The following is a 12,633-nucleotide window of genomic DNA, read 5'->3' on the forward strand; positions in this document are numbered from 1 at the left end:
TTATGTTATTACTTGTTAAATAAAAAGTGTAAGGACTGTGATACTGATCCTGCCAATGATCTACCTCACAGGTTCTCAAACTAAGTCCTCAGGACCCCAAACAGTGCATGTTTTCCAGGTGTCCTCACAGAATCACAAGTGAAATAATTAGCTCCAGCTGTGGATCTTGTAAAATGTGTCAGTGAGTAATGACTACACCTCTGCACCTGCTGGGTGACTTGCAAAACGTGACTTGTGTGGTGTCCTGAGGATTGAGTAAAGAACCACTGCCAGATTACCAACAGGGCCCCCACACTTAGCTACATCACTTTAGTGGGGGGCACTGTGGCATAATGTGAACTGGGAGCACTATAGTGTGTTTAACACATTTATGGTGCTGGGTATATTTACACATTATTCTTTTTAATAGCATCACCACTATATAATTTTGACAATTTACTCGGTAGTCACCCTTACAAAGCTTAATCCAGCCCTGCTCAGGCGACATCTGGGTTCAGACTACCTGAGGTTACAACAAAGCTATATGATGTGTGTAAATGAAAGTGATGTCATAAATCAGTATCAGTGAGAAGCAATACACCTAATTATAGCAAATAAATGAAATCATAAAAGTTATATAATGTCCTATAGAACTGCTCTGTAGTGAATATATGGAATTATATTACTCACTGAAGGTGTAGTAAGCCTGGAAACCTTTTAGCTGAGTTTTGATATCACTGTGGAATATCACCACCATGGTATTCCCAGTGGAGGTTATGGGATTAAATCCGTCGTCTTCACCACAAAATGGACCATACACACGAGAATCAAAATGGACCTCCACATAGTCTTGGATGCAGTGAGCGGCATCCTCTAGGTGAAAATCAGTTGCAGTCAGTAATATCTGTAATACACAGAAATATTAATTATTATTAATGAAAGAGACATACAGAAAGCAGATACGACAGAAATACCAAAGTCAGCTAGAATATTCCCCACAGGCACAATGTGTGAGCATATAAATCTGATAATAACATCATACATAGATATGTTTGTAAATTTCATATCTATACTGATCATTCTTAAAGCAGAATATTTTTATTAACCAATCATACAATTTGTGTTTTAGAGCCTATGAAACTCCTTCAAATAAATCTATCTCCACAGCCATTATAGTCAGCAAACTACATCATACAAATGGGACTAATATATTCTAAGATAAGGAGGTGAGTTGGCCACTTACCTCATATCACAGCCCACGATGAACTCAATATTGGCCTGGTGACTACATTCACACATGAGACACTATCCCTTTCTCTCTATCTATCATCTATCTATCTATCTATCTATCTATCTATCTATCTATCTATCTATCTATCTATCTATCTATCTATCTATTATTTCTCTCTTTCTATGTATCTATACATAAAGCTTCCATAACATTACTGAATCCACTACACAAATTATCTTCAACTACAAATCTGTTCTTACCCGATATCCCTGAGGAGCTGTAATATTGAAGGTACAATCCATGTTTGGGCTGTATGCATTTGGGTATCCAGGAGATGTAAAGTTCTTCTCAAAGGCAAAGAAATTCCCTCCACATTGTACTTTAGGGAGATATGATATAAAGCAGAGAACAAACAGCATTTGTTATCCAAAATCCAGCAAAGGACCAGGCTATGTAATTCTCTAACATATGATGAAAACATGACAAAGCTTCCATAAAACTTTCTTATTTCTATATAAAATTAATTCATAAACAAATTTTGTTTGTAAGTATGTCAACTACTAAGTGCCTGTGGTTTTCTGATCATAATCATCAAAGTTTATTTGTAAGGTTCCACAATACTGAACAGGCAAAGGAACAAACAATCTAACACAAATAAAACAAATATACATAAAGGATGATAGAAGTCATACTATGACTGAAGGAGTTTAAACCTTGAAGTTTATTGAACTGGTTTGTAATTTTTTGGCCTGAGCTATCACACATTGCATACTGTCCATTCAGCATACAGCTAGGGGATAGGTTTCAGGCCTCAGAAGTTAATAAAAGTTATGTGCACCCTGACTGAGGCTTTTTTGTTTTAAACTTCTCACCCTCCCTTTCTGTGTTTTGGTTGCCCTTTTTTTGGTTTTGCATTAATGTTGCTTTTACGGGTAGGGGGAGCAGAGCAGAAGATTTGCGGTGCATAGCAGATATGGGCTTGACTGAATTTTCCTACCTTGGGGAATTTTTAAGCAGCTATAATCATGCAATCCAGAGAAGGTGTAAATTAAATAATGGTTTTACTGTTAGGAAGCTCACAGAGGATGGACAATGTGTGAATGGATGGATGCCAGGGACAGATGTGAGACATAAGGTTGAGAGGATCTTGCTCTAGCTGTAGGTGGCAGATAGAGGCACAAGTTGGTAGGGCAGGGGCAGAAGGGATGAGTGGTAAGAGATGGTGGAGGGGAGGAAGGCACTTGTAAAGAGAGTATTTGAGGGACCACTTGAAGAAGTGAAGGTTAGGAAAGTGCTTGGTCAGATGGGATGAGGATTTCCACAAGTGGAAAATGCTGCAGGAGAAGTTCGTAGGGCAGGGGCTAAAGGGATGAGTGGTAGGAGATGTTGCATGTAGAGGGGAATAAGTCACTTGTGAAGAGAGAGGTTTTGAGGGACCAATTGAAGTAGTGAAGGTTGAGAAAGAGTTGGTCAGGTGAGATAGGGATTCCCACAAGTGGGAAGCGCTGCAGGAGAAGTCTGGTTACTAGGGGTAGGAAAGTTATACAGTACGTCTCAGGAAATATTAAGGTGGCAAGAGTAGATATATCTCAGGACAAGGTCAGATTTATATGTAAGGGGAGCTATTGAGGGCTGATTTGATATAGTTTCTATTCATACTAACACTGCCATATATAGTGGAAACAATATTTTATAAAATAGTATATAGTAAATTAATGATGGTACCATATTATTGAAGCAGTAAAAACAATCAAACATCAATGGTTACTTATACCCCTTTTCCACCTAAATTCCGTGTCTGACCCGGAGTTGGAACAAAGTTCCTATCCGGATCAGACCCGGAATTTTGCCGGTGCCGACTCTGGATATTCCCAAGTCAGCGCCGCTCACACCGCAGTCGGGTCTGCATTGACCCGGCTATTACGGAGTGAAAGGGGTCGCTTGGAGATGACGTCATCTCCAAGCGCCACTGAAGCCGGACCAATCATCGTGACCCGGAGTGTGCTGTTCTCACAGCAGGGTTTCACGGGCTATGCCCGTGTTAAACCCTGCTAGTTACCTGGGTTGGATTGCCGGGTCACTCGACCCGGTGATCCAACTCTCTCCCCTTTTACACCAGGGAGCTGCCCGGGTTAACCCTTCAAAAACCCGGGTTTTAGCTCCGGCGTAAAAGGGGTATTAGTTAATTCATGTCAGTTTTTCTACTTTGAGATCAATTGAATTGAATTGTAGGTAATTAGTTTAGCTGTGAGCTGCATGTTCTAGTTTATTTATATAATCATCCATGCTGTAACTGCCATTCAGTGCAAGGAACATGACAACATCTGTAGGATATAAGTAGGATTAGACAGTGTAAAACTATAACATTGGGCATTTCTATAACTGAGTACAATACCTGAGCCATATGTAGCTTTGAAGCCGACCCCTGTAGCGCTACTGTCACTGGCAAACTCCACCAGCATCTGGTTAGTTGAAGCAACAATTAGAGGGATCAGTCCAGTCCCACAAGTTTTGTCCAGTAACAGGGGAGATGTCTTACTGGGACCATCATATATCTTGATGTAGTCAGATGCACAGTCAGGTGAGGATTGGACATCAAAGCCATTAAAATTCAGGGTAGCCTTAATGTAAGACATATCAGGGAGTCAGCAATAACTTATTTATTTAGTCATTTCATTTTGCAAATAAGTTCATATGTAGCTTAATGTACACACATTATGCCAAACTGAGGGATGTGATCACCTTATTTAGGCTTATTTACTTGAGTATTGTGAAATCTTAAATGGAGAATTACATCTTTGCAATGAGCAGAACAACCCATCATACTGTATGTCACCATTGTATATACTTCCCCCCCACATCCTTCTTTTCTGTTGGAAATTATACAATCCTTAGGAGGATTTATTACTATAAAAAGAACAGATAAGTATCAGAGAATGACCTCCGAATACTTTGAACCTGGTGCTAGTACAATAATCCCTAGATAAAATGACACACTAGTAATACAGCAAACCAGGATGTGACAGCTGCTTAACTGCCCAATCTATAAGGCACACAGAGAAAAGGTTCCCAGTTGCGCCCAGCTGGTGTAATCAATTACGTGGTGCTCAACATATGACAGTTAGGAGATGATTAGCTGGAGCACCATTATAATATTCAATAAGCTTTATCACTCGTTGCATATGATAAAGCTCATTGCATATTATAATGGTGCTCCTGCCAACTTGTTAATAAATGAGACCCACAGTCTTTATGGAGCACATTGCACATTCCATTTGACATAAATAAATTATAAATATTTGTGAAGTCCATAGTTGGAGCACTCCACTGCAAATACACTGCAAATGTATAATGGGGCCACAGGTAGTCACAGCCACACTATGGTCCAAATATTATATTGTGAAAGTTTAGATAAAGTGAGAGTTTTCTCACACTTTTTAAACTCGGCCAATGTAATAGAGTCCGAGAACATGAAAACGTGCATGTTATTCAGGCTCAAAAAACTCTCACGATTTAAATTCTCATCCAGATATTTTCCCATTTTGAAGATACAACTCAACCCATGTAATAGTGTGAGTGTTTACTGCTAAACTCTCACATTTTCTAAACACTCACCCTATTAAATGTGGCCCTATGTGTGTTAGAATGATATCAATCACAAAAAAAGCAGCATCAGCTATAGTAGTCCAAATAAATCCCAGGCACAAATGCTCCAAATCACCATTCACATCTGTCTTTACCCATAGCTGGGGGTCGATCTGATGGCTTCTATGAGGTTTTATCCCAGAGCAGTTGGCCAGTATCATCTTTCATGGATATCTGTGCAGAGATGTCCATGAAAGATAACATTTTGCCTCGTTCTGATATCTGAATTAAGTGGGTAGTACATATATAGTACATATATATGTATATGCTAATTCCATTCATTACTATACCTGTCCAGATGGTGTCCTGATCAACCAAACACATCTGGCATCATTGGGATAAGCTGAGGGATAATTGGCTGAGGTCAGAGTTCCATTCTTATCGTTAAGCAAATTTGCACAAACACCTAAGAGGTAGAAAGTGATATAATTTAATGACTATAGATGTGGTAAAGTATAATGAGTTGTTATATTACTAGGGTGAGCTACATATGTGACAGATACAGCCACTCATTGTAATGGGCCTCACTTTGTGTTAAGAAACAATCCCACTAAAATGAACAAGTCTACACCTAGATAAACCATGTTGTGACACAAGAGGCACAAATGCATAGCATAGAAATAATGGCCAGGGTATATTTATATTGGGTTTTAGAGTTGAGATTGGAAGCGTGAGACCCCACCACCAGCACCTGCAGTGCAACATGGACTAGCTAAGGTGTGACATTGCAAGTATTAGCTAAATTTACTCCTAACTATAAATGAGGCAATATGACATCTGTACTTACTACACTGGTAGAGCCGGTTAATTTTAGAAACATCCAAGATACTCAGTCCTTTTCTTTGACCAATGGTTATGGTAGGATCAGGCTTGGGTACAATGGAGGGTTGCTTTGAAGTGTTAGAGAATGCATACCTGTCACACAGACAATAAACATGATAATATCATGTAGAAATCGGTACAGTCCAGAATTATAGAGGCAGTTATAACATCAATGTGCACTAATTATATTCATGCACCATCCTCTATTATGTAGTACCTCTGTGCATAGCAGCTTACCTGTCATAATGCATCACTGAGCTATAATCATACTCCAGACCCAGGTTATTAGTGTTTTTCTTTATAAAATTCACTGCATTACCTGTAACAAGAAATCTCCCATTACTACACATCACATGTGAATGACAACAACACAAAACTGTGACAATCAGTATTTTTGAGCATTTGCCATATGCATAGTACCTGGTGAGATATATTGGTAATTGATGGTGACATAGTCATCGCGGTCACTCCTCATATGCTCATGGTAAAATCCCAGGACATGACTTAGTTCATGTTCTACAGCTCCTCTGGACATACAACCAGCAACATCTAGTCCAACCATCTGTCCTCCACCTTGTCGTCCGATAAATGATGTACAACTGAAAGCAGTGAGGAAGGTACAGTATGACAGTCTGTTTAATGGTTACAGTATACTTATATACATAGGGAAATAAATAGTCATCACTGGAAGGTAAATTCACACCCATTCCAGAAGAATTCTTATGGAGAGTTAGCAGTAATCATGAAGAATAGAAAATTCTGCTTTTGTTACCAGAAGCCTCTCAGTTAGTGTTACTCTATAACTTAGACATAATGGAAGAACCTACCCATTTGATGAGACAATGTTGATATAATCCTTCTCTGCAGTCCTTGGTACAAACCTCACACACGTCAATGTCTCAAACTCCTGCATAGAAGTTTTGAACAACTTGACTTGATTGTCATCTGTAGCGAAAGGAAGTTGAGCATATATTATTATATTAGAACAATAGGTGATCATGACTACTTTAGGATACCATCAGGAATAGATAACTCACTATAAACAGAGGCTAAGATGTACGGAACAAGGACAGTCCCATCTGCAGATTTAGGCCACAGGCAATTTTTACAGCTGATGGCGCTGCGTCCAGGTTTCATGAGCACATCTCCTTCATGCACAGTTATGTTGTTATCTACATTAACCAGTTACATGGACAAGAAGAATTCATACATTAGTTTACTGTATGTAAGAGTTATGTAAGACTATTCAATCCTATGTTGTAATAATAACAGAGATATTATACCAATCTTTCTTTCCATTAAAGATGTTTCTTAGCTCGTTAACACACCTACAGTTCCTCCTTACTAAAGGGTCTATTCACTATTTTATTATCAGGGTAAGGCTGGACAATGATAATTAACTTACTAATTTGCGGTGAGCACTGGAGCAATTTATCATTACACTGGTGTTGAGACAGCTCATCCGAAAATCATCTGTCTCCCAAAATGTTTTCACTGCTCCTTCTGGAGTAGTGAAACTTAGCACTGCTGAGTCTAACTAAAGTTCATGCAGGCGCACAAAGCCCCGGCATCCGGTGGAAGGAGCCGGACAGGGGCGGAAGGATACTTACTGTCTAGTAGTGTAAAATAAATTAATTAATAAAATAAACTCTCTCCACCATTTTATAAAAGCTCAGCCTACTCACCCTTGGCACTGGTCATCTAGGGGGTACCTAGTACAGTCAGTAGAGATTAATGTAATGCATCCTCCTTCACAATTACTGACTGGTAATAGTATGGATTACAGGACTAGCAGTTGGGTTACTAAAAATGGTACTAATGGGCAGTTCTTTGTCAGTTTTGGGGAAAAGGTGAAGAACAGAGTAACTCTATAACTATCTCTGGTCTTAATCCTATTTTCTATGATTAGGTTCCTTTGTGTTCAGCTGCCTACTCATGTACCAACATAGACTTTAAGGAACCAACAGATTTCTTAACCTAACTAGTTTATATATATTTAGTATTAGTAGTATGTTAATACCTTTGTTGACTTCAATAATCTTGCTGAAGGTACCTTCCTGCACTCCGGCATCAGTGTCTACTGTAAATAGTGTACATACAATATAATAACCATAAATACTACATTTACCTAAATAGTGCATTGAGCATACAGTATGTTGCAGTTGTTGGAGAGCAATAAACAGCATCATACTAAATACATTCCTATCAGTTATCTTATCAATGATCTTTTAGATACAATACATGTCCTTACTTATGACCAGATAAATATGTTCAATGAATAGGCTCTCATGGAACAGTTTTACCTGCTATAATTACAATTACATGTGACTCAAAGTAATTGATAGGGGTAAGTTACTAGTATTGCTTTATTTTGACATTCAGTAATAAGTGTAATGGGGATTGTATAGACTACTGATAAGACAACTTCAACTAAATTGCACTCCGGACAGATTCTATTATTTTGTTATAAAAATTATAAATTGTCTTTTAAAAATATTAGAAGTTTCACCTAAAATATAATTATAATGTAATTAATGTCACACCCTTGTTACATATGTCTTATTTACATTATGTTCTAGCCAGTAGTATAAGATGTGTAACCAATAGTGACAGTCATTCTAGTAACCAAACCACAGAAGGTGCAGTCACCATGGCAGTGTCAGTGCACTCACACACACACACGTGGTAATAACTGCACTATTTCTTACACTATTACATTATACTGATGTACATTTCTAAATGGTACTTACATGAAATATTGTTATCATTAGACAAATGTATATCCCAGTGATAGTGATTGTGATGGTGTAAATAAGCATTTCTCATTATTAGGGGAAACATATATATTCTTGTTACTGTAGTATATAAGTAATGTAAGGTAATATGGATTGTACTTTATCTTATAATTCTTACCTGAATGGGAAGCTGCTGTCTCCTTCTCATTGTTCAGTGTCTCTGGATCTGAGAGAGTGAGAGATACCGAGAGAGAGAGAGAGAGAGAGAGAGAGAGATGGAGAGAGAGAGAAAGATGGAGAGATGGAGAGAGAGATAGAGAGAGATGGAGAGAGAGGGAGAGAGAGAGATGGAAAGAGATGGAGAGAGAGAGATGGAGAGAGAGAGATAGAGAGAGATGGAGAGATGGAGAGAGAGAGCAAGAGACAGAGAGAGAGATGGAGAGAGAGGGAGAGAGAGATTGCGAGAGAGATGGAGAGAGAGATGGAGAGAAAGAGATGGAGAGAGAGGGAGAGAGAGAGAGAGAGGGAGGGAGAGATGGAGAGAGAGAGAAAGAGAGAGAGATGGAGAAAGAGACGGGGAGAGAGAGAGCGAGACACAGAGCAAGAGATGGAGAGACAGAGATGGAGAGAGAGATGGAGAGAGAGAGATGGAGAGAGAGATAGAGAGATGGAGAGATGGAGAGAGAGATGGAGAGAGAGAGATGGTGAGAGAGAGATGGAGAGAGAGATAGAGAGATGGAAAGATGGAGAGAGAGAGAGAGGGAGAGAGATAGACATGGAGAGAGAGAGAGAGAGAGAGATGGAGAGAGAGAGAGAGATATGGAGAGAGAGATGGAGAGATAGAGAGAGAGAGATGGAGAGAGAGGGAGATTCGTAATTGACCTGTTATGCTGACAGGTGTGAGACCAGCCTTACTATACTTACTATAGGTGACTTACGGGTCTATGTACTAAGTCTTTGAGAGAGCAAAGATACCAACCAATCAGCTCTTGTAATATTTCAAACACAGCCTTTGAAGTGGCAGTTAGGAGCTGATTGGTTGCTACTTTATCTCCATCAACTTAATAACTCTCCAAGACTTAGTACATAGATACACAGACTGGATATTACTCACAGTCATCATGGTTAGGTGTCACTTTATATTATTGTGTCCCCTGATTTCTGTAACAGTTCTCTGATTTACTGCATCTAATACAGTATGTGGTGGTTTGCATCACCCCTTAGCTAGCCATAGATTGCCCTGTTTATACATTATCTCAGTTGCTTAGTTTGCTATTTAATTTTGTTTTTTTCTGTCTTACTTCATTTTGGATGTATATACATTGTTAACTTTTTAGGAAATCTATTCTACTTACTCTAGCAGATACATTTTTATATTTATAGGATTTGTTACACTGCTTATTGTGATTGTTTAGTTATCTTGTAATCACAGGATTTTTTTTTGTGAATGCCCCCTTCTGTAGAGCGGGTGTTACAGTCACCAATTGTTAATTAATTGTAGATAGTTTTGGGAGTACTTATTCCTTTCATGGTCATTTTTTTATTGTGTCCTTAAAAAAGTCTTAATTGACAGAAATGATGGATAAAATTGAAATGATTTCATCATTATATAAATATTGTATAATACAACTATTGTAATATGGATTGTGCTAATTCATAGTATTCTTTCTTACCTTTATGGAATGTTCCCATCTCCTTAATGATATCCAGTGTTTTTGGATCTGTCAAAGACAAGTAAAAATATTGTGATGGTGTAAGAATGAGGAAGGTTTCTTGAAAGTGAGAGAGAGAGAGAGAGAGAGAGAGAGAGAGAGAGAGAAATTAAGAGACACAATGCTGCAAAAGAGTGAGAGAGTGAAAGACAGAATGCAGCAAAAGAGAGAGAGAAAATGCAGCAAAAGAGACAAGTGAATGATTTAATTAAAACAATGGCATGAGAGAGAAAAGTAGACAAAATAAAAATGAAAACTTAGTGACTAGAAGAGGAAAATGAAGGATATTTAATGAATTATTAAAATTTTTAACTTACCAAAACCATTCATTTCATGCTGGGAAAGCTGAAAGATAAATATGGTTTAGGTAATGCTCACACTGTGATTTGTTTTACTCACTGGTCTCACTTAAAGTATTATAAATCTTAAGGATGAAGTGATGAAGTTCCCAGCTCATGGCCACTGGACTCTTTATCATCTGCTACCACTATGCAGTCAGTCACAGTGCTCCTCAACAAGTCGTTACAATAAAAGGGCATTGAGACACGTGTCACTGTGAGCTTCCTCCTGCAGTCACTGGTTGATGATCATGGTGACTGACTGTAGGAAGGGACAGAAATAAGTGAGGTAGGTTACTTGGCCCCCTCCTCTCTATCTCCTCTACTCCCACTGCCACTTAGCTCACTGCTTGCATAGTGAATAGAAGAAGTGAACAGTGATATATATATATATACCCTATATATTATTATTATACTGCAGTCACTGACTAAGAAACAGAGAGACTGTATTTATGTACTGTACTACACTGGGGAGGGGGTGAGGGCAGAAAGCCTTACATTTATACAATTACCACATACAGTACTGTTTGCCCTATAAAATAACAGATTATTTTTCATTCACAAAAACTGTATATTAGAACCACACAGTCTGATAAAACCCAGCATAAGGCACCATTGATTCATTCATATTCATTCATTATCTCACCTGAAATGATGGGGCCAAAGGAAGACTTGTCACTGAGTTCATAACACAGAGCAGAAGAAACAAGGAGAACATTTTATACATCTTGTTCATATATCGCTCTCTTTGTTGTTCTAGTAGCCTCCGTACTATATTATAGAGAATCTCTCTAGCTGTATGGTAACCTCAGTCTCTGGAGTATCTTATATACTGGTCTAGGAGAAAATCTAACCAACCACAAGGCAGAATGATGGATTTAAGCAATGACCGGGATAGATGCCTGGGGTCAGTGCATGGCTGTTATAGGTATGTCATTATCTTTATGTGTGACCACATGGGGATTATCATAATGAGCTTCTGCAGATTATTTAGTGTCACAGTCAAGTATAAATTCTCCACATTATATGTTATTAAAAATAAGTGTTTTACACTGAAATGTTCCTGTCTTGTCAGTAGACTGATGATCAGTGTAGGCATAGAGTGTCTCTGTTTTCATCAGTTACTTCTAGAGTAATTCCAGGACATTAAACCCTATACAATGAATGGGAGATGGATGATGGTAAATCGGAATATGTCATGATAGTATGTAATGACTGTAGAGGATATCATCATCATTCAACTACTATATGATGTAACAACAAAGTATAACCACTTTCCACCATGGATCAATACAGAGAAGGACAATTCTTATATACCAAACCAAAGATACTTTTATATTATGTTTCAAAGTATTTATGGATTCAGCTACAATAAGCGCCTAATAAAAATTGTTGAAGCCTAAATTGTCTATAAATTTTCACAATAATAACAAAATTCAGCAACTGTATCCAAACACATAGGATCTAACTCAGTGATGGACGTTGCTGCATGAGCTTTTCCATCTGTTGTCGGAGTCACAGCTGAGATAATATGTAAATACTGGTATCAGCCTTCTCTTGTTTTGTAGTCTGTGTCTGAATGAGCAAGAACTGAGATGCCCACTCTGTGTCTCTGCATGCTATAACACTGCCGGTAATCAGTGCACGTACCACCATTGGCGCACTATTACAGGCACCCTCAATACTTGCATTAGACCAATGGTAGGTGCAGATTATTGATGTGAACATGGCTTCTGCTACTGGGGCTATGTGACTAAGAATGCAACCACTTTTACTTACACACCAACAACATTTCCATAACATGCCCATGAGACAGGATTTATTTGTGTTTTTCAGTCCACATCAGAGTCACTGCCCAGGAACGCTCATCACTCTGCTGCCCCATTTCTGATACCTTCAGTCCCAAAGCAATATAATCTTTGAATGTGCTGTACACTGTGTTTCATCATGTATCATAGGGTTTTTCAGGACAGGGCAGTAGACCCACATAAATAGACTAGGGCTCTCCTGTTTCCCTATGGCACAAGGCCCTTCCCCACTTTAGGATCCATCCAATATCAGGATATAGGTAATATGTGAAACCTGCACCCATGTCCCCAGGACACAGGCCAAGGGCAGTAGGCAAATTGTTTACCAATCTCCTTAGTAGACAGACTGTGCCCCAGCAAGAA

The 12,633-nt window shown here is 38.6% G+C and overlaps 1 protein-coding gene across 2 annotated transcripts; it reads right to left on the minus strand.

Moving 5' to 3' along the window:
* Positions 1 to 661: 661 nt before the first annotated feature.
* LOC148436132 (embryonic protein UVS.2-like) lies at positions 662 to 10,938 on the minus strand. 2 transcript variants are annotated; one of them, XM_088465334.1, is made up of 13 exons: positions 10,442 to 10,466; positions 10,086 to 10,133; positions 8,591 to 8,638; positions 7,698 to 7,757; positions 6,715 to 6,849; positions 6,505 to 6,622; positions 6,098 to 6,276; positions 5,915 to 5,996; positions 5,643 to 5,770; positions 5,146 to 5,261; positions 3,606 to 3,831; positions 1,471 to 1,589; positions 662 to 883 (listed from the first exon to the last, which is right to left on the minus strand). In XM_088465334.1, exons 1-13 carry the CDS (start codon positions 10,452 to 10,454, stop codon positions 662 to 664), a joined length of 1,494 nt encoding a protein of 497 aa, XP_088321460.1. In that variant the 5' UTR covers positions 10,455 to 10,466. The 2 variants fall into 2 exon arrangements, with proteins under 2 accessions (XP_088321460.1, XP_088321461.1); XM_088465335.1 differs by lacking the exons at positions 8,591 to 8,638; positions 10,086 to 10,133; positions 10,442 to 10,466 and adding an exon at positions 10,929 to 10,938 and having other exon boundaries at positions 7,698 to 7,754.
* Positions 10,939 to 12,633: the final 1,695 nt, after the last annotated feature.

Source organism: Taudactylus pleione, unplaced genomic scaffold, assembly GCF_031769625.1.
Source record: "Taudactylus pleione unplaced genomic scaffold, aTauple2 ptg001956l, whole genome shotgun sequence".
NCBI classification, from domain to species: Eukaryota; Metazoa; Chordata; class Amphibia; order Anura; family Myobatrachidae; genus Taudactylus; species Taudactylus pleione.

Bases quoted from the DNA above. Each gene is read 5' to 3' on its own strand.
- LOC148436132 (XM_088465334.1), bottom strand. The intron at 7,758-8,590 runs GTAAGAATTATA...CACTATTTACAG, and splicing joins GACAGCAGCTTCCCATTCAG to TAGACACTGATGCCGGAGTG. The intron at 6,623-6,714 runs GTGAGTTATCTA...CTTTCGCTACAG, and splicing joins CATCTTAGCCTCTGTTTATA to ATGACAATCAAGTCAAGTTG.